The sequence below is a fragment of the Manis javanica genome, chromosome 2 (assembly GCF_040802235.1).
Source record: "Manis javanica isolate MJ-LG chromosome 2, MJ_LKY, whole genome shotgun sequence".
Lineage (NCBI taxonomy): Eukaryota > Metazoa > Chordata > Mammalia > Pholidota > Manidae > Manis > Manis javanica.
Genome location: NC_133157.1, coordinates 166,309,213 through 166,332,503, shown reverse-complemented (window position 1 = coordinate 166,332,503; position 23,291 = coordinate 166,309,213). Strand labels below are relative to the sequence as shown.

Below are 23,291 nucleotides of genomic sequence, written 5' to 3'. Positions count from 1 at the left end.
AATTCAACAGTATGGCAGGAAAATCACATTTTAACTGGCTGGGGAAGGTGTCCTGTGGCCACATGGGAGGACATGAGGTGGTGCCAGGAACCTTCCAAGTGGCTCGAAAGGGGCTCCCTCCTAGAATTTTGGGTCCGAACCTATGGTATCACCTTCAGTTCTGAATGTTCTTAAGGGGAACAGATTGAAGACCTCTCCCGCTGTGTCGGCCTGCCAGAGGGAGGCAGAAAAGAGATGCTGCCTGCTGCTACAGAAGGGAAGTGAATCAGCAGGGCCCTGGTTTCTTTCAAACTGTAATTATTGTCTCTTTGCTTATGAGATTGTGTAATCCAATGACTGCCCTTTTAAAATCTGAGCTCTAGGGTCAGACACACAAAGGGGCAAGAGAACAGACCAAACCTTTATTAGTTCACAGAACTCCAATTCTTTATTAATCACAGCTTGCTCACAATGACATACAGGAAAATAGCACTAATGAAGAGTAAATATGCAGGCAGCAACCTTCAGGAGTTGGGAGTTGGGGGAGAAACGACTTCAAAACTGCGATAGGTACTTATGGTAGGTGTCTGGTGAGTCTCTTAGTTGGCACAAATGCCCTGCCTAGCCCCCTTAGCTGCGCCAGTCCTTACAGATGGAGTATTGTTTTTAATAGGCAGGATTGCCTCACACTGGGGAAGAAAGACCAGCTTGAGTGAAAGTCCGCAGTGTTTTTGATTTTGTTTGCGTGTGTGTTTTAATGCAACAACCAGCTCACAGTTTCCAAGTGGAAAAATACTCAGGCTCATCATGTACTTGTACTATAGGTAAGAGCTTAAAATGAACATCATCAATCATGGCATCCACAAATAAGCCACCTGACACATTAATTCATTCCATCAAAAGAACTTAAACTAGAGAATTAAGCCCACTTCATGAAGAGCGTTTTCACAGCTGCTTGAACCATTTGGATTGGGATCTGTGTACAGCACTTTAAAAGGTTCAACAGTTTGCTTCTACCCAGAATGATCTCAGATCTGTCTTCTCATCCATCCCTTTCGAAAGACAAAACATTTGTAGCACATAATCTAATCAAAGCAGAAGTAAGCGCTATGATTGGTAGCTTTTTCTTAGCCTGGCTTTGTTGTTAGGCAGATTATGAGCGAACAAATGTGGAGGCTGATGTGGAGTCTTACTACCTGTAATCTAGGTATGATCTTATTAAGTTCACAGACTACAACGCCATCTAGGTCATTAGGCAGTGGTGGGTTTCTAGCACCAAAGACTGTCTACTGACCTCATTTTTCTGTTGGGATGAAAAGGGCAGGCAATGGAGTTAGACATGGGGAGCTTCAAAAAGAACAGACCTAGCAAATTCATTTGAGTGGAAAGACACAACATCAAAAGCCTGTTACAGGACATGTAAGATTATGAAATAACTTGCATAATGCAATACTTGTATTTTTTAACAAAAATGTAAGTATTTACAAAATAAGATCCAAGGTATTTTTTAAACATCAAGCAAAACATTCTGCAAAGAGACCGCATTGATTTTTTTTATTTTTGATTCTGTTTTGTTTTTTATAATGAGTTCTTTTTAAACCATGTCATACATTTCCCATACTGATATCGCATGATCCATTATAATATAGGCAGGGGGATTTACTAATGGTGGGGCGTGCCATACCCTCCATCTCTTCAGCCAGACAGTTCAACCTGGAGTTCCTTGTTCCGGCGCACCTCCACAGCGTGCCTCTCCTGAAAAACAGAAGGAGAAACGATGTCACGGGGCCTCGCTGCCTGCTCTGGAGAGTCAGGCTTGCCTACTCCTTTACGTACAATGCTCTTCACTGGGAGCAACCCAATTTGATGTCTACCTTATGGTAGGTTTTTTATTTCACAAGAAAGGAAAACATGGGACCTGGTGAGTGTCACATTACAAAAGATCTTACAAGACTTAGGAGTGTCTAAAAAAATTTAACTATTTGATTAATACTGATCAGAAGGTCATATGACTAAGAGAATTCTGAATATTATGACTGCTGCATAAATCCAGAAGAGAGCAATAAAACATCACATTGTTGTTTTCATTTCAATGTCAGTGTTTTCTTTTTCCCTAATATTTTAAGGGCTTTATAATTGCTGACAGACCCTTTGCCAGATTAGACGCAGGAAGAAGGCTTTTTGTGTGCTTCCTACACTCAGCCTGTTAGTCAAGGCATTTCAAAACTTGAGTCCAAATGACATTTCCAGTCTTGCCCTTCACCTTTATCCTACACATACTTGATATTTGAGTTTAACAGAATTGTCTTTCCATGCCATTTTCAATGCTTGAGATTCCTAGTCTTCCATCTCCATTTGGTCAGGATCAGAAACTCACTCTTTATACTCTGTAAAGTCACCACTTTCTTCATGAAGATTTTTGTGAGACTGCAAACTGAAAGTAGTCTCACTTTGCATTTGATCAGCTGCATAAATCTTTCCTCTTATGGGGCAGTCATTTTATTTGAACTTGTACTCTGGGCATTTCTGCTCTTTTCTTATCTGTTATATTGAGCAGATGCTTATATGTAAGCTCAGGGAGGGCCAGGGCTGTGGTTTTCTCACTTTGGTTACATTTGAAGGGTAGAGATGAGTGTTTGGCACATAGCACGTGACTGGTGGATGTTTACTTATGTGACAAACTTGGTTTGGGAACTGAACTTTCTGAGGAGGGAACTGATGGAGGGAAGATGAATCCAGTACTTTTCAGCACACGCTTCTGCCTGGTTAATCAGCCCACTGTTTAACATATCATAGGTGCACATAATTTTTTGTGAATTTAAAATTTAAAATGCTAATGATTATTAGAATTCTTTACTTTTAGACTTAAGAGTATTATTTATATTTTTATTTTTCCCCCTGTAGCTTCAGAAATTTCTTGTGGCTCTATAGAGTCCTTTAGTTTAGGGGCAATGCCCTTGACTATTTGTAAAGTAAATCTTATTATTAAACTCTATTAATCTCAAGGGGATTACAGGGCTCTTTGTAATACTGAGCACTTACTAGGTACTGAGTATGTTCTAGTTCTGCATAAATACGTATTTCACTTGGATAATTCCCTTCATCCTCATACCATCCTGCGGCTCCCATTTTACAGAGGAAGAAAGGCTACATCACTTGCCCCAGATCCCATAACTAGCAGGAGGCGGAGGTGGGACTCAAACCTGGGCGTCCTTGCTCTATCGCTCACCCTCCTACCCATGGCTGTGGAACCTCAGTGTTAGCGTGAAGAGAACATTTTATAGTTCTGGGGAAAAATGTGCCTTTTCAAATGTAGGTTCTGGGAGAAAAAGGCATTTCACCCTATACTTCCTTCAAAGAATCAGAATTTGAGTAAGCAGGAAGTTGACTCTAGAGAAAGAGTTTATAGAAACAATTTTACTTAATTGGTTTAAATGAGCTTTATATGCATATTCAAAATCCATGAAGAGAAGGGAAAAAAAGCATGTATATAGAGAATCATGTCCTGTTTGGAAATGTCACAGGGAATTAGCAGGGATGTAGCTGACTCTTCCTTCTTTTCTGCTATTAGGAGGAAACAGATGGACAGTCTTTTTCTCACGCAGGAAGAAACTGCTCAGTGAGAGCTGAGCTCCGATCATGTTTGAGAAAAAGCCCAGACCATCACTATGCTAGAAAGAGAAAGCCTCAAGTCTAAAGATTCACACAAACTCAAACTGATAATCTAACAGGAAGCATTATAATTAGTAATATTAGGCTACTTTGGAGCAAACTTAACTCAAAATTAGTTGTAAGAAAAGGATTTTGCCATAGGAAAGAACAAAAATGTAATCTGTGAGTTTGAGATAACATGAAAAATAGAGAAATTGAAATAAATTCTGAGTTTCTAGGAAAAATATTATTTTCAAGTATTTCAGTAAATCTATAATTTGAAAACTTTGCATTCAAAGCATCAAATATATACTCATGAAATTAAAAAGTGACTTTATATCAAAATGTGAGAGAATTGAAGATAAACATGCAGGAGGCATGTAATTTTCAACACAGTTTTTTTTTATCAGCAAACTTCTTGCAAATGTCAGAGACCTACAGTCCAGAGGTTACTAAGGCAGTTTTGATATTCCAAAAAAGCTCATCAAGAAGTCAAGGCTATGTTTTTGAAAAAATTCATTTCGTTGGACTTCTAATATTTGCCAGGCACTGACAGACACATAGGGCTACTAGACAGACTGTAGAAGACATACATTTACAATGTTCTTTGCAATTTATCCCCTTCCTCCCATCAATATATGCGAAGTGCAATAAATAGCATTTTACCATTGTAAGTAACTATTCCGTTGATATGCAAAAATGTATGAAAGGTGTTTTTTAAAAAAAATTCTGATTTTCTAAGAAAATATGATTAGAGAGATTTCTATACTGGATGCCAAGAAATATGAAATCTTTTTTTTCTTTACTTTTTAATGTCCCCCTTAATGCCTCTAGGTATTAGCAATAAACAAGTGGCTAGAACTAGATGACCTAGGGTATCAATTTCACCTATAAAATTCTGCCACATGAGCCTATTTAAATGCAAGAAGAGGTCAACATCATTAGAAATTGTTCTTTTTACTAATAACTAGGCACTTGCAATACAAAAGAGGGGTCAGGAGTGAGTTGTGAGTTTCAGGAAAGCCCATTTTCATACATCCAGATGTTGGCAGTGGTCACTGGAGTATGAACTTTCATTGCTGCTGCTAAACCTGCTTACTGGGAAGTGTTTGATGATTAACAAAGAGTTGTGGCTTTAGCTTAGTATGAAAATCTGGAATCAAAGACACATGGGTTCAAATCTTGATTCTGTGCTCTCGGAACTTAATGAACTAGGGTAATAACATTATCTCCTTTTAGAATTGTTTGGATTGAATGCAATTGTACATGCGAAATGCTTGTCCGATAGCAAGCAATCAATAAAGGCTAGTTTAATCTCCTTTTTCCTCTCATTATTCTTCTATCAGACATGTTCAATAGTAAGTAGTTATACAAATGGCATTCATGAATCAGAATAACAAAAAAAAATGTCAGATGAGAAAAATGAAATTTTATAATAGATGAGAATTGATAGATGTTGAAATCTGTATCTAAAGAGTTGTACATCATCAAAATCATTTCTTAGCAAAAGAATTACAGAATCTTATTCCCTTAAGAAAAATATTTTTAACCATTTTAAGCCACATCATTTTATATAATACGGTTATCACTAAAATTATGACTATGAGACTATGATGTTTCCACTTGACCTTTTCTATATTGTTAGAGTTGAAATGATCAATTACTAAAACAATGTCTCTTATTTCCTAAGTACTGTCCTTTGTGATTGGGTAGGGTAAAGCAGCTGTAAAGGCTGTCTGGATATTTTCTTCTTTTTATCCTGAACACTACTGAAAGCTCCTTTGGTACTTGGTACAATATAACGAGCTGGGCGGTCTTGACATTGGCTAGTGAATAGCACAGTAGAGTTATAAAAGCAAGAAAATGTGACATGATTTGGATTAAGTGGAAAATTTAACAAGGTTCAGGAGAAGTCCCTTTCAATGACCTGCTAAGATAATTAACATTCTTCTCCCTTCCCTCTATTATCCTACCATCTGATATTTACTAAATGTTGGGTTCCTTGAGACTAGCAGCTTTTCCCCTGTTATTTCCACATATTTTTCCTCCCACTGCTTGAGTGATATGCTTTATTGCAGTCCATAATATTTCCAAGCCTACTCACTAGCTACATTTGAAAATTTAAGTACATAATTTCATAATTTCATTATGTATTACAGTAATGGAAAATTGTGAGGGTGGAGAGAAGCTTTAGAAATACTTGAGAAAATGAAGTATTATTAGACATTGGGTGGACCAACTGTAAAATCCAGGGGATAGTTGTATAGATTCTATATCCGGATTGTTCTGCAGATTTCTTTAGTCCTCAGTTGTAAAGAAATTGGAATGGTGGTCATGGCTAATGTGATATAGGTGTGGATAATGGGAGGCAAACAAAGACATGGGATCCCAATTAACTGACCCATTTCTGAAAAAGGTCCTGGCTGACATCAAAAGATTGGTAATTGGATGTACATTTATGGCATTGAAGTTGTAGGTTTAATGAATGTTATGTATTGCTGTTAAAATGATTATACCTGCTATAACAGATTTTTCAAAATTAAGTACTAACTACAGATCCTGGTTGGGTCTGATGAGACAGCTGCTGCTATTCAGGGTTCCTAAAGGGTCAGGGAGTGAATTTTCTGCAGGATACTGTTGAGTGTGTTAGGGAAAAAAAGTCATGTTAGAGGAGGAAGAAAGTGTATCTTCAATCCCTTCTGCAAGGCAAGAAGGGGTATTTTCCTTTCTGTCTCTGTATTTCTTATGCTAGTGTAAGAATAAGAATGCTTTCAACTTCACTAGAGTGTCAGTCATATTCCACAGCCTACAGTTTTGAGTCCTGGATATGATTATGTCACTCAGTTTGAGTGGCATAGGCATATGTCTTGTGGCACAGGCATTCCTCCTCCACATGGGATTCTCTTCTATACAATAAGCTGGAGTGTTGAGATGAGGTGCTATGGAAACAAAAATGGAAATGAAAAAATAGGGTGCAAAATTCTTCTTTGAAGAAAGAAAAAACATTTAAATATAATTCATGACAATATAGCAAAGCATATTTACGAAGCCTTTAGCTCAGTGGTTCTCAACTCAAGCTAAATATTAGTGTCTACTGGTAAGCTTTCAAAGCAATACTAGGGTTCCACCCTAGGCAATTAGAATCTCTTATTTTCAAGAGCTCTTTAGTAGAATCTAAAGTGCAATTGCAATTGCTTTGGGCTTTCAGTTTTAGCTGAAGGCTGTGATCTACGACAGCTGGGACTCCAAGAAGTTTGGGGGAATTTATCAGTGAATGACACTGAGGATACCATCATAGGCACCATGGGAGAATATGATCTGCTTACCTGCTCAATTCTCTTAATTGAGGAGGAGAGGGGCCGAGGGCTTGGGCGTTAGGCAGATGGCTGCAAAAGCTCAAGTGGACTGTACCACATCTCTTAGGCTACAGGTAGGGCCAGTGAGGGCTGTGAAAATGGTGGGTTCTTAGTATGTTAGTCTTGATGTAGATTTACTTTTTTACTGACTTTCTTCAGTGCTTTTGTGTTTACCATCTACATTGGTCCTTATCACATACTGTTTTATTCTCTAAATTTTGCTATGTTATTTTTTGCTGGATTTTATATTGTCTGCATTGGGAAAGAGATAGCTAGTAAACACCTTTGATATTACATTCCCTTCCAGGTTGCTAAGCATATAGTAAGACTCAGTAAATACTCACTGAATGATTAACACATTAATAGGTGTCATTTCAGTAGTAATCATCTTTTGATGTGGCAGATTCCAGAACAGCTTAGGCTATGTTGGCAGTTTCATACATTTTCAGCATTACTATTATTACTGCTCCTTTTTAAAATGTCTATTTCATTGCAGTAATTTCATTCAAACAAAAGGCTAGATATTGATCATAATAAAAATCTTGCTTTGTCATGTTTTAGGAAAAAGCAAAGTAGTTATAGTGTACACATACACAATATGCAAACTATTTTTTTTGGAAAAACAAAATTTTTTATCATGTCTATAACATATTGTAAAATATATCAAATGGAAGTAAATTTGGGGTTCCCTAATAAGTATCTCTGCTTTATAAAGAAGTTTACAGATCTTGGGGGACACTGACCAAAGATCCCATTAGATTTGAAAACCGTTTCTGTAACTATGGAGTATAAGGGGAAAAGTATTCCTAAAAATGATCTGAGCTGCATGATTCAGTGTGGAATAGAATACTGTCAGCTGAGATTTATGTTGGAATAGGATACAAGCTACTAATTCTCAAACCCAGCTATATGCTGGAATCATTTGGAGAGTTAAAAAAAATTGTGGTGCCTGGGTCCCACCAGTGAGATACTGCATCTTGATGTCGGGGATGTTAAACACTCCACAGGCTGATTATTTCCTGGGCAAACTGTATGTACATATGTATGAGTGTATGAATTGGGGAAGAGACTGAATCTGGGGGACAGTGGGAAAAAGTGCAAGAGGTGCAGGGCATGGGGTGGGTGAAAATAAATACACAGAGAAAAATAAACTGCCTATTAAAATCTAATGTTTCTAAGTGAAAGACCTATACTCTGAAAACTACAAGACACTCATGAGAGAAATTAAAGAAGATACCAATAAATGGAAACACATCCCATGCTCATGGATAGGAAGAATTAATATTGTCAAAATGGCCATCCTGCCTAAAGCAATCTACAGATTCAATGCAATTCCTATCAAAATACCAACAGCATTCTTCAACGAACAAGAGCAAATAGTTCTAAAATTCATATGGAACCACAAAAGACCCTGAATAGCCAAAGCAATCCTGAGAAGGAAAAATAAAGTGGGGGGAATTACACTCCCTGACTTTAAGCTCTACTACAAAGCCACAGTAATCAAGACAATTTGGTACTGGCACAAGAACAGACCCATAGACCAATGGAACAGACTAGAGATCCCAGATATAAACCCAAGCATATATGGTCAATTAATATATGGTAAAGGAGCCATGGATATACAATGGGGAAATGACAGCCTCTTCAAGAGCTGGTATTGGCAAAACTGGACAGCGACATGTAAGAGAATGAAACTGGATCACTGTCTAACCCCATACACAAAAGTAAACTCAAAATGGATCAAAGACATGAATGTAAGTCATGAATCTATAAAACTTCTTGAGAAAAACATAGGCAAAAATCTCCTGAATATAAGCATGAGCAACTTCTTCCTGAATGCATCTGCTCGAGCAAGGGAAACAAAAGCAAAAATGAACTCATGGGACTACATCAAACTAAAAAGTTTCTGTACGGCAAAGGACACCATCAACAGAATAAAAAGGCATCCTACAGTATGGGAGAATATATTCATAAATGACATATCCGATAAGGGGTTGACATCTAAATTATATAAAGAGTTCACACACCTTAACAAACAAAAAGAAAATAAGCCACTTAAAAAATGGGCAGAGGAGCTGAACAGACACTTCTCCAAAGAAGAAATTCAGATGGCCAACAGGCACATGAAAAGATGCTCCACATCTCTAATCATCAGAGAAATGCAAATTAAAACCACAATGAGATATCACCTCACACCAGTTAGGATGGCCAACATCAAACAACAACAAATGTTGGCGAGGATGTGGAGAAAGCGGAACCCTCCTACAACTGCTGGGAAGAATGTTAAATAGTTCAACCATTGTGGAAAGCAGTACAGAGGTTCCTCAAAAAACTAAAAATAGAAATACCATAAGACCCAGGAATTCCACTCCTAGGAATTTACCCTAAGAACGCAGCAGCCCAGTTTGAAAAAGATATATGCACTCCTATGTTTATTGCAGCACTATTTACAATAGCCAAGAAATGGAAACAACCTAAGTGCCCATCAGTAGATGAATGGATAAAGAAGATGTGGTACATATACACAATGGAATATTATTCAGCCATAAGAAGAAAACAAATCCTGCCATTTGCAACAACATGGATGGAGGTAGAGGGTATTATGCTCAGTGAAATAAGACAGGCAGGGAAAAACAAGTATCAAATAATTTCACTCATCAATGGAGTATAACTGAAGGAAAAAACGGAAGGAACAAAACAGCAGCAGACTCATAGAATCCAAGAATGGACTAACAGTTACCAAAGGGAAAGGGACTGGAAAGGATGGGTGGGAAGGGAGGGATAAGGGGGAAAACGGGGCATTACAATTAGCACATATCATGTAGGAGGTTAGGGACATGAGGAAGGCAGTATATACAGAGAAGACAAGTAATGATTCTATAGCATCTTACTACGCTGATGGACAGTGACTGTAATGGGTTATGTGATGGGGACTTGATAACAGGGGGAGTCTAGTAACCATAATGTTGTTCATGTAATTGTGCATTAATGATAGCAAAAAAATGGATACATATTAAAAAAAAATATATAACGTTTCTGGAAATAGTTAAAAATGCAAATTTTATGAAGTCTTTTATAATTGAAATTAAGAGGGATATGCTCTATGTTTGCATATGTAATTTCAGAAGTAATAATGTTCCTCACCTGCTAATGATATAAAATCTTGCACTGAATACTTGTCTTTGAGAATCCCGGAATAGATCAGCATGCCATATTCCCAGCAAATGCACTTGATATTTGTGGGGCTAGGCTATGAGATGAAGGGCAAGTCACAATTATCCTGAATAAAACACGTTAGAGGTTCTTTGCTATCAGCACTGGTCAGCAGGAATCTCCTCAGTCTTGTAGAGAAGTACCACTTAGTGTAAATGGAGGGAGACTGATTGGTTCAAGGTCAGGGAGGTAAATTTCACTGAATGCAACTTTGCTCTCCTGCATGTCTGCAAAGAGCTTGCTATGCCCCCTCCAAATCCTGACCTGACACATTTAGGTGAAGCACAATGACAGTTCTAAGAGTACGGAAGCACTAGCTTGTATAAGTAAGTTAAATCTCAACTTTAAGCCTCTGATCAAGATTTTTCAGGGGCTAAACTGGCTCCTGCCAAGGTCACCTTGTGCATCTCCACACACTTCTGAGAGAGCCCCATGTCTTACCGCTGGGCAGATTCCACATACCCTTCCTCTGCAATGCTTTAAAAAATTCCTCAAGAGCATAGATGGTGGTGATGGTCTCCATGAAATTAATGCATATCCTTTTTGGTTTTATGCCTCATTTCCTTTGGTTCTGACCTGGTATTTGTAGTCAGAGAATGAGAGTGAAAACAATCACCAGAACTTCAGAAGAGGGCCCTGTGGATAAAGTGAAGGTGCCTATTGCCAGGATCCTCACCTGAACTAAACTACTTGATGATGTAACTGGCCTGCTGCTAGGCTACTGCTTCCACACCCTAGGCAATAAGCTATTATTAACGAAGTCACTATATAAAGAGCTCTGCCCAGTGCTCTGGGCAGAGGCAGAGGCAAAGGAGGATTACAGACCTGCAGACTGTTGGATGCAGACATGATTCTAGTGCTCAACCTATTGCCTGGAGAACAAGTGGGGTAATAAAACCTTTCACCCCAAGACTGTTCCATTGTCATTCACTGGTCTCACTGAATTCATAGTGAGCTTGCCTGGGGCTGAAACCCATTGGCAAGACAGGCCCCCTTAACTTTAGATAAGATGGGCCAACCCAAGTAGAAGACATGGTGCTTCTTAAGAAACAGACAGAAAACAAAAGGCCAATCTTGTCTAAACTCTCAGTGCTCTGATGACAGGGACGGTCCTATTTCTCTCTGATATTTCCAGTGTCTAAACATGTAATAGCACTCAGAAAAGGATTGAGGCACCGCTTCTCAGACGTCCTATTTCTCAAGGCTTGATCCGATTTCTGGAAATGGACGAAGCTGAACTGTTCATAGAAATACCGTACATTTTCAAAGGGAAGGTTTTTTGGAGGTGGTGGTGGTAGTGGATACATAGCATAGAACCTATAAAAGGGAAAAAGAGAATACTCCCAAAGGATCTCCAGCACAGCTCATCCTGACTGACGGGAATGGGTGTATATATATATTCAGGTTGGCAAGAAGAGAGGCATTGGGTACCAGAACTGGAGGAAGTGAACATTCCCTACTCGTTCTCCTTTGCTTTGGTTCCATGCAATGTTATTAAACCCTAGTTTTCCATGCAAATTTTTCTACATGGAGAGAGTGGGTTTCCCACTGTTCATAATCTGTTCTTTTCTGACAAATATATTTTTTCAACTTATTTATACATTTTACTATTACATTATAATTATTAAAATGTTTTATTATGTAATATTACGTTATTTATTAGTACTATCTGTAAGAAATGCTGAATATTTTCCAGCAGATTGGTTCTGAAGATTTGTACAGAAGCCTTTTTATACCTTTGAAAAGCAAGCATCTGCCTCCCAGAATGCACTCGCCGCTGGAACATCTTGACACAATGAGAGCTTTGATGTTGGATCCCATTAGCCTACCATGTCACGTGCCCAGGAAGCCAGTGCTACAGTGCCAGGACCTACCCATGGGGTTAGCCATCCTCAGGTGCCCCAACTGGGAGTTCACCCAGTTGTGTTAGACATGAATGTGCATCTGCTCAGGACTTGGTTGTGATTACCTTCTCCTGCAGACGTTCAATAATAGCAGCTAGATTAGCCTCACGGTTCTCCTTAATTTGTTCCATTTTCAGGATCAGCTTTTCCTCCGCCATTTTGCTGAAGTTGTTGTTTTCCTCCAAAGCCTTCTGAAGGACTTCTCGCTCGTGCTCCCTCTTCTCCGCCAACTGTTTCAGCACCTGGGCCTCCTGAGACTGGGGAAGAAAAATATATCCATCTTCTAATCACCCAAATGCAAACCTGGCAGAATAATGATTACTGACTTGGGAGAGCATTCTTTTTAAGTGAAAAACCTCTAGCCCTGAGCACTGTTGTCTGTTCTGTGCTTGTGTCGATGGCGTAGAGTTGCCTAGAGAATGTGGTTAGTTAGGAAATGTGGCTAGCTGGATTTTCAGCTGTGAATTTTTTTGGACAGACTGTCTTAGAAGAAGCACCTAACCCTTATGGAGGATTTTTGTTTTTTTAAAAATAACTTGCTACTAAGCATATATTCAATAAAGAGATCTGTAATTAATCACTGGATAGAAACATCCATTGAAACCTGTAGAAAATAGGTGAGGATTGGGGCATGTTTCAGTCTTTTCCCCACCCCACTGTTCTTTGATCAGCTACACGCTGGGTCCTGCAGTGAACTTTTCAGTTTTCACCATTCAAATAGCCCAACTCACTGTCTTATTTTATTCCACACCCGTCTCCCATTCAGGGGTCCCCATGGTTGATGACAGCTGTAGTCTTTCCCAAACTTCCTCATCTGTACCCACAGATGTCCACTGAGTGGGGCTGTTTGATAGGAAATTTCACAGTTAAGGGCTCATCACTTAGAAATAAGAGGAAATGACCTTGATCCTTCATTTCAGAAAATTCAATCTAACTAACCTTCAGTCCAGAAAAAAATTCTAGACTGAGAGAGGGCTGGGTTATTATAAAACAAGGGCACAGTGTGATCTGAGAACTGGGGATTAGACCAGAGCCCTGGGTTTTCTAATGGACAGAAAACCATGTGGCAGTTTCAGGAAAGAAAACAAATCCTAACAAATAAAAATAAAGCACAACAAAACTTAACTTGTCAACGGATTTTAGATTGTTTTCCTCTGTTCAGCACACATCCATCAAACATAGCTGCTGAGGGAAGGTGGCCATGTGAACATTCTACTCAGGGTGTTAGCAGATGCTTCCCTCTCCTCTTTCCCTAGATCTGTGTTCCAATGCTGCTCTGGATAGGATCCACCTGGACTTTCATGGCCATTTGTTTCTAGTAGCCTTTTTAGGGGAATTCCTGGGTACAGTGAAAAAAGCCCCAGCCTGGTATCAGACAACATGGATTTAAGTCCTCTTTGTTGCATGTGAGGGCCATCTGGGTGCTCTGGACATGGCCTCCCTGGCAAGGGGCCACATGCCTGCAACTCTTCACACCGTGTCAGCTCACAGCTACCATGACGGTTACCAGGAGGCAACTGTGCAATTTTTAATTTTCAGATACCCAGGTTTGACACTTTGGTAAGTAACGTTTGAACTTAATGTTTATATTTGCATTCTTAATTTTCTTTTGTGAAAGAGCCAGGGACAGGGGAATAGGATTGAGATGGGAAGGCCTTGGAATTAAAAGGGTAACATAGCAACACATACCTTTTCAAATTTCTTGCCTTGGTGTGTGTGAATAAGCTCCCCCTCAGGACCCATTATCAACAATGGAGAGGCCTCTTGCCTTACTGGAGAGCAGCATTTGTTCAGTTTGAAATTCCTCAATTAATGGCATTAGTACTTTTGCAAGCCATTGGGGCTAAATGAGATTACCCAGGATAGGTGTCAAGTGCATTTCTTTGGCATAATTAATGGGGCAAAGCAAACAGAAGGCAGTAGAGAGCATTCTCACATGAAGCTGCTGCTAAATGACAAAGACCTGCCAAAGTGGGCCACACCACATTTCAGGGCTGCTCGTCTCTCTGGTGCCTTTTCTTACACCCTGGAAGACAGAATTTTATCTAACATTGTCCCAATCAATGCATTTGTGGGGCCTAATACTTCTCTATGTTTCAAATATTTAAAGCTCAAGTCCATAAAAAAAAACCAAACTACAGGATAGGAGTTGATTATGGAAAAAATATCCCACTGAGGAAATATTTATGGCTTCCTAGTTTGGTCTCTCCTCAAAGTACTCAGCTCTTAAATGCTTCTGTAGAGCTAATGGTCATGGGGCTTTTACCTCAGTTGCTAAGGTCTCTGTGTCTCTATTGTTGCAGAAAGTCTCTATTGCTGCAGAAAGTCATATTCCTTCCTTCTTCTCTTACAACTTAGCACCCAGTGCCTATAACTTTTCTAAGTTCACTCCAGGGAAGAAATTGAGTCTTCATGACTCCAGCTTAATCTCCCAGTGAAAGCCTCAAGGAAGAAAACCAGTTATGATTCTAACATTTCTATCAATGAGCAAAATAAGCATTTAGCTCAGAAAACTGCCCTAAAACATAACTTATGTGTGAGAATATAGACTAAAAACACATGCTATACAGAAGTGGAAGCATCTTCCTTCATTTTGGTAGAAGTTCTCACTACATGGTTGGACAGGCATTCTTACTTTATTCCTTGCTTGAGCAGATAAGCAGAAAGGAATCTGGACTGTATGGACTGATAAGAAGGCTGGAAGGTGGGATTTGCTAGCAGTTGTTAGAAATAAATTGTTTAAGGGAGATGTATCTGATCATGGAGAATCATTTCTGAATAGCACATACCTAACACAGGAGGTCACCGAAATACTGAAATGGTAAGTTGGGGCATGATAATGATCATCTGATATAATGCAAATGTCCAGGCACGGTATTTATAGAACCGACACATGCAACATGACATTCTGGGAAGCTAAGGAAGCTTCACCAATCACATGTAATAACAGAGGCATGTGACTGTCGAACACGCTTTCTCGTATAAACCTCCTCACTCTGAACTCAATATCACTGAAATAATTACATGAGAGGTACGTGAAGGGAAAAATAATGAGACTGAAGAAAAGTTATTGTACATCTAGGAACACTAATGTTTTCCAAAGAGGTTCATTACCATTTCTGACATTACTGAGTCTAAGAGTTTAATTACTGTACAAATGAAATGGAAGATAAATTTGAGCTAAGTGGTATATAATACTCATTTTACTTTGTGTATTTCTATGAGAGTTAAGACTGTATTTTAGATGTGCTAGTTTTCCACTCATTTCTGAAATGAACACATTTCTACCCCTTTATTTCCTTGTCCCTCTTCATCATTTGAATATACACTTGCCATCGGGAGCCATTTACCAGGCATTAGGTCTCCTGTACCTATGGGGCTCCGGGTAGTAGGTCAGAGGATGTGTTTCTCATTATTGGCTTTACTGTTAACAGTGAAGAACATTGACTCAGTTAACATCACAAATGATGTCTTGTTCAATATGACAACTGAATGTAACTGGATAAACAAAAGGGTACAATATTCACTTTGTGTTGAAGAGTCAGAAGCATAATAAAACATTTAAAATGATTAAAACCCAAGATCTTTAGAATGAGCCCTTCCGCTAAATAAAGCCTGTGAAGCCTTTGCTGTGGTTGTCCCTAGGAAGTGAAGCCCAGGGGTGCGCTCCCCCGTGGGACTGGCGCAGTGGAGGACTCTGTGGATGTCCCATTCTCCACAGACAGAAGGCTTCCCAAAGGTGGGTGACAAACAATCCAGCCCTTGGAGTTCCTAATCCACTGCTTACAAACCACCCTGGGTTTGACTTACTTGCTGTCTACAATGTGAGATGCCAACAAACAGAAAAATGCTATCAGGTTTGGTGACAGATGATCCACTTTTGTGCCATTTTATTAAAAATAAGCAACAGATTTTTTTTTTCAGAGTTGCAGTGACTTTAAAGTTGATTGTGCCAATATTGTGAGTGTGCCAATTATAGTTCGCTGGACTAGTTTGAGTAGTTCTCTTTTTAGTTTCATCTATTTTAGGGTGAGATTTTAACAGTGTCATTAAGATCCTTAAGTTTTCATCATTTTCTTGTAATATGAATTTTTTCCAAGCTAATTTCCATTGGGCTGGCCTATTTATATAGCTGTTACCTATCAAACTGTCTCTCTGGTAAGTAATATTTAATAATATTTAAATAAAATAAATAATATTTAAAAATATTTATGAGATGTATCATATGGTAGTATTTCAGAATCTCTGTTAATGGGAAACTTCTTTGTGAGGTTTATTTATGATGGTTTATCTATTTGCTAGACCATCATTTCCGTGAGGTCAGAAACTGGATGTGTTTCTATGTAGTAATGGCTAACTCTTTCACAGTGCATGTTATATGTCTTTATGTAGAGTAATTCTTCCAATTCTCCCAGTAACTCCATGATGTAGTAGGTTTTATTATTAGTCTCATTTTATAGATGGGCAGAATAAGTCAGAGAGAGATTAGTGACTTGCCCAAGCTCACACAATTATTAAGTGATAAACAGAGACTTTGATCATAGACATTCTCTTAATCATATGTTCTTAACCATTATTTTTTTAAAGATGATCTTAAATCCAGAGGCTTGGCTTAAGATGACTATATAATTTTTTGTCTAAACTGGGATACTTATAAAATTGATAATAACAATAGTGATATAAAAACAGCAGGAGTAAGTGGGAGTTATCATGGGCCAAATAGGATGTATAGTTAGCTTAGCTCTGCTGCCTTTTGGTAAATAAATGCTTGTTGCATGAATACATGGATGGCTGGATGGAAGACTAAAGTGTTCATATGATTTCACACATGTAAGTCAGTTGCAGCTGGAAACTTTAATTTCAAAATACGAGCTTCCAGCTGACCTCCTGAGATAACATGGTCTCATGGAGGTGAACACCGATTCCCAGAGATAATCAAAGAGGGGAGAAAAAGCTGGAAGAGGGCTGATGCCTTTTAAAACAAATTTCTTCCACCAGCTAATCAAGGAGCATTCATTCCGGTTCAAAGGGACCTAAGGGAGGATCATCCAGCACAGTAACCAGATGGTCGGTGCGGCCGAGTGTCAACAGATGGAGAGAGGAATCGGGGAAGGCACTGAGAGAGCTCACAGAAGTGGATTTGCGCCCACACGGAGACGATGCGTGGCAGCACTTCCAGCTACATAAATCCAGAAGGCCCTTGCAACCCAACCCAGCCTCGGTCACTGGTTCCCACACGTGGTCCCCAAACTCCCCAGAGCAGGCCTGGCAAGGGTATTAATGGAGCAGGAGAGAGGCTCATAGCTGCTTTGTATTTTAAAAACTATCAGAATTCATATTTCACATTGATGTCTACATCTATCTTCATATTTACTTTGAGTTAGAATTATGTCAATTTAGTGAGGAAATGCTTATTTTATGATTATCAGAAATATTAACTGCAACTGGCATTTATAGATTCCTTGATTATAACCATGATAAAAGGAATTTATTAATACTTATTTAAATGGAGTGTATTTGTTAGGCAGAACCTTTAAAAACTTGTACTTTATGGGAAAGGAAATAGATCCAGTGTAATGAAAATGTTGCTGACCACTGGGATAGGCTGGATATCTGTGTATTTTTGAAAGCCTTTAGGGACTCCTCATTTCCTGTGTAATAGAATTTGAGCACTGGCTTGGCATTCAAGGCCTTCACAGTCTCTCCTCCCTACTCTCCAACTCTTATCCAAATCCACTAGCTCAAACTATGGCTCTATCCACTGCCTGGAAGGTTCACTTTCTGCATTCTCACCTCTGACTCTCCTTAGCTCTGGATCCATTCTCGCAGTCTAGAATACTTTCATGTCTCCTCTATTTATTTAACACTATGTTTCTAGTCATCCAGCTTTTTAGAGCAGGTATTTCTCTGAAAAGATGCTGCAGTTCACATCAAGTAGTGAAATGGTTTTATTTTCCTCAGTGACCTCCCATTTCACCTCAAGTCAAATTCCTTACAATGCTACCCTCTGACCTCAGTTCCTACCAGTCTCCCCTTGCTGCTTCTGCTTCAGCCACGCTGTCCTCTAAGTTATTTCTCAAGCAGTCCTAACATACTCCTACCTCAGGGACTTTGCATTTGCTTTTCTTTTTACCTTAAATGTTCTACCCTGAGAGAAGAGTTGCATGGCTCACTCCATACCTTCATGCTTTTTCCAAAATGTTCTCATAATCAAGAGGCCTTTTCTGACCATCTCATAGCTCTTTTCACCCCAGTACTACCGATTTCCTTTGCCTTGATTAAGTATCATCTGACATATTACATATTTATTCATTAGCTATTTCTCCCTAGTTGGAATATAAGATTGATGAGGTATCTCTGGTAGCTAGAACCATGCCTGTTAAATTGTGGGTGCTCAAAAATTATCTGTTGATTGAGTGATTTCCCTTAGGCTAAGAATTCTTTGGATTGGAGAATTAGTGTAATTTCCAAAGATGTCATTTGGAAACTCATTGACTATAGTTTTGTTTTAGGATGGAGGATGAAGTAAAAAGTCAAAACAAATTCTATACTGCCACTTTAGCAATTGGTTCCAGAAGTTATTTATCATTTATTTATTCATTTAAAAATATTTGTAATGCTAACTATTGCCTGAGGCACCATTAAACAAAAGCCACAACCCCCTACCTTCCTGGAGTCTATAATCTAATGGAGGGGGGCAATATAAAGTTAAACAAATATGTAAATAAATACCAGTTTACCAGTTGTGCTAAATTTTGGGAAGGAAAAATAAACGTGGGTTCCGTGAGAGAGACTAACTGATGAAAACTGGCTTCAGAGAAGCCCCCTTCCACAGTGAGGACCTGACATGTCAACTGAGACCCTAAGAAGCCAAGGGATTTAGAAGACCCTATTATAGTAGGTCCTGAACTTCCCCTGGATTGCTTCTGATAATATAAAGACTGAAATCATAGTATGAACATTTAAAAGAAAATCCCTGAGTTTCTATATTAATGTAATTCTTAGAGAACATATGTATACCTATATATAAAGCAGAGTTGAATCTGAATAATTATCTGGTACCAGTTTGAAAGGTTAGCCTTAAGTTCCCCCATGGTTAACTAGACTTTTCATGGTCTAATCATTATATGTATCTGTGCTGTCCAACTCAGTAGCTACTAGTCACATATGACTATTTTTGTGTTTCTTTTTATGTTTTTTTCAGTGTGACTGCTAGAAAAAATTAAAATGCCTAAGTGGCTCTCATTATATTTCTATTGGACATGTTTCTATACAGCTGCATAGATTGCTTTTTTCATTCTATTTCTATAAAAATAATCACATGGGATGTTGGTAGAGCTAAAGAAGACAATCACAAGTTGAACAGTGTAGCTAAATAATTATTCTAATTGTTAAGCAACACTTGACATCTCTAGATAAAATTGTGATTCTTTATAATTTTGCCTTTCTAAAAGCCATTTCTGCTTCTTTGGATAAGAACACCTCATTTTAGGGTACTACTTTACATTTCTCCCTCCAGAGAGCTTACTTCAACTCCTCTGCAGGTGAGTTGTAAGCATGTGATCCAGGTTGGCCAATCAGTACTGCATCCCCTTGGCCACAAGGACTGGCTCAGGGTTGCAGGACAGGCCACTGAGACTCAATTCCAGGACTTTGGTTAAAACTATCAGAAAAGAGAAACTCTCTTTCCGCTGCAGTTGCTAATTTGTGAGGAAAAGAATTTGGGACTGACTGTTTGAAACTAAACTTTCTGGTATTGAAACCACTTAGAAGCAGGAAGAGAGTGATGATAGATATAAAAAGAAAGTTTTCCAACAATATTGCTTATCTCCTGGCTCCAGCTGTTTTTCAGGATGTAACCACCCCTAGCCTTTTTAGTCACAGACCTCCTTTTTGTTTTTACTATTTGAATTGAGTTTTGGTTACATGCATGTCTTCACTGAGATTGTTACTGAGATACATGTACTTGCCGAAAGCTTTTTAAAGAGAATTAACAGTTTTTCAAATGATCATTAATTAAGTCAGTACAACCCAATAGAATAAAATCAATTAATGATTTTTTAAATTGGCACTTTCAGTTAATTAGTTACAGTTTCTTCTAATTAAAACCTTACTACCAGGGCATAATCTATATATTGATTGTTGCCTTGAGAAATTTAACAAGTAATGCCAGAAATGTGAAGGAAGCCTGATTTTCAAGGGTTCTAAAATTTAAACTTTTTCCTGGTGTCATAATGCTGGATGATGACATTTGTAAATGTCATGTTTTAGCTGTTTCTAGTTCAATTCCATTGCATAGATGTGTAATTGCTGATAATTTATAGTTGTCAGGGTGCAGGAATTTTACCAGAGTCAGTAATTAATTAACCCAGGAAGTTTTATGAGAACACACAGTTAATTTTGATCATCTTCATGCTGTTCTTTTTTAATAATTTCCTCCAGATTAAATACATCACTTGTAAACACCAGCAAGGTCTTGAATTTTCATCTCTAAGTTTCAGTTTCCACTCAGTCATGGACTGTATTTTCATCAAGTCACAGCATCTCTATATGTTAACCTATGACCTATAAGATGTCAATGCTTCAATGCTTGGATGAGAACCTAAACTGTCCTGAGTAGAGCATGCTCTCTACCTTACAGTTCTGCTAAGTTACGTATATTGGCAACAAAGTCTTGATGGACTGTGACTCTAGATAAATTAATTAGCTTTGCTATGAGAAGAAGGATATAAATAGCAACAAAAAAAAGCTGCCCAGGATTTTTCAAAGCAACGTGGGTTAGTAGCTTTTTAAGTCCACATCTAGAATAACATTTATTGATCAAATGTAATAAATACACATATAAAGAAATGCTTGTCAGATGCTTGAAGAACTTCACTTTTTGGTGAAAATTGGAACTGTGATCAGTATGTTTCATGACACAAGTAGATTTTTTCAACCACAAGGTTAAAACAGAAAGTATTTTCTGTTTCAGAAAACTTAATCTGAGACCTTCTAATCATGGAGCCTTGTTAATTGATCCCACATGTGAATGTATATATATATATACATATATATATATATATGTCTACACACACACACACACACACACACACATTACACACATACACATTTGGGTTTGTCCTCCACTCCCTGTTAGAGAATTCGGCCTTCAGGAGAAGAACTATCTTTGTTCTCTTTGTAACTATCCAACATAGAAGCCCTTAATGTATTTGCTAACTTTTGATAGGCATCTTAATAAAACAAAAAAGTAAGTGAAGTTTTCATTGAAATTGATGTAGGAATGATTACCTAAAATGATTCCATTTGGGTTGATCAGGAACATCTTGATGGGATGGATCCAATAATTACACAGTTGGTACAAATACATTCAGATCTAACTTTTGTCTCTACGTGTAGAGCCCTTGGGATTTCTGAGCACCCTCCATTTTAAATAGCCTTGGCTTTTCTTAGTCATGTGATTGCAGAAAATTCAAGATATGGCAAAAGAGAAGCTCTCTAATACAAACAGGGGTCAATGGAAAAAAAGAAAAAATGTCATCAAGGCTTAGAAATGGGTAGAGAAAGACACTCATAGATCCCAGAGGGGATCTTGATCTTGGAAGGACCAACTTTAAAGGCAGGTAGGGAGGCTTTGAAGAGGACAGGGGCAAGCTCCTGGCCTTTATCCTGGGGTGAACAGCACATTGGCAGACAGTACCTCAGAGGGATGAACTCTGGTGATTTATGGTCTCAAGGAAAACCATACACTATACTTGGGGATGGGATGCAGACCCTGAGGGGGAGGAGCCATTGTTTCTGCATTCCTGCCCACACAGTTGGTACAGATATATTCAGGTCTAACTTTTGTCTCTCTATAGAATCCTTAGGAGTTAAGGTACCTAAGGCTGTGCACACTGGATGAGGGCAGGAAGACTTTCATAATAAGGGCTCCAATATAGGGGGAAGGACACTAGGGTACTGAACTCTCTTTATATCCGAGAACTTCAGCTGGAACTAGCCTGGCTCTCTGTCTGTTGAAGATCTATATGAGTTGGGATGGTGCAGGTTGGTATCCTTTGGAACCTCTGCTAAAAGTGTGTGTGTGTGTGTAAGAGAGAGAGAGAGACAGCTGGAGCTTGAGCTCACACTAGTGAGTCGTGGAGGGAGGGAGAAGAGAAGGAAAGGGAAGGGAAGGGAAGAGATGGAAGAATATTAAAACCTTTGGCAAACTTACCTTTCTTCTTTCCTCCGCAGCCTCCAGTTTTTTCTGGATCTCCTCCAGGGACAGGTCTTTCTTCTTTGGAGAAGCTAAAGTTCGTGGGGCTTCTGAGATGGGAGATGGTGGCTTTAGGATCAGCTCAAAAGCCTGGCCAGAGGCACGTTTGTTGATTTGCTTCACTTCCATATCTGCGAAATGAATATTGGAAGAGTGTTAAGCATTCAGAGCATGAAGCCTGGGTTCACTGAAGTGATCTGAATTCTGACGATTGAAAGGAGGACTGCTATGGTGGCAAACAGGAATAAAAGGCTGCCTGTGGTCATTTGCTCTGTATGTTTTGAACATACAAGACCTCTTTCTTTAGTATAATTACGGACATATTTTAACAGAATGAACACATACAGTGTTGAGAAATTCAATAATGTCCATACAGAGTTGAATAATGGTAGATATACTTAGGAAAGAATAGCCTGAACTGATTTTAAACTAAACTTTGTTTTCTTTTTGAATAAATATAAGTTTCCCATGAAAATCAAGATCTAGATTTTTTTGTGTGTGAAAATTACCATGCCTGGAGGCATTTTTAGGCTAAATGATGAGGAAAATGAAGTCCTCCAGTTCTCATGTATAATCCTGTGATTAGAAATCACAGCAGCTGTGTTAGAACCAATATAACTCTCTGAATGGCTGGAAACACTTGGCCAAGTCAATGCTACTGTGCAAAGCATCCTGCTGGTTCCCATTTTGCCCTTCTGTATATTTGTTGGTCTGAGCCATCAGCATGTATAGTGTCCACCCTGGGGAGGGCACTGAGAGGGGGTCTTCGAGTTGCTTGCAGGCTAATGGGGACAACGGACAAGATGATCAGATTATTGTAATATCATTGCTTCTATTTTGTTGCTACTTAGAACATCTTCCTTCAGGATACCTTAGCTATAGACAAGAGCCAGGGAGAGGGTCATTACAGTGGAGGAGGGAGGGGGCAAT

At 38.7% G+C, this 23,291-nt stretch overlaps 1 protein-coding gene across 1 annotated transcript in view; it reads right to left on the bottom strand.

The window, feature by feature from the left end:
- Window positions 1-400: 400 nt before the first annotated feature.
- STMN2 (stathmin 2) overlaps window positions 401-23,291 on the bottom strand; it is a 51,671-nt gene continuing 28,780 nt past the window's right edge. Inside the window, exons 3-5 of the mRNA XM_036998297.2 lie at window positions 22,320-22,492; window positions 12,169-12,360; window positions 401-1,734 (exon numbers count right to left, since the gene is read on the bottom strand). Coding sequence (XP_036854192.1) covers window positions 1,675-1,734; window positions 12,169-12,360; window positions 22,320-22,492 — 425 coding nt within the window. The 3' untranslated portion in view covers window positions 401-1,674. The remainder of the gene's footprint in view (window positions 1,735-12,168; window positions 12,361-22,319; window positions 22,493-23,291) is intronic.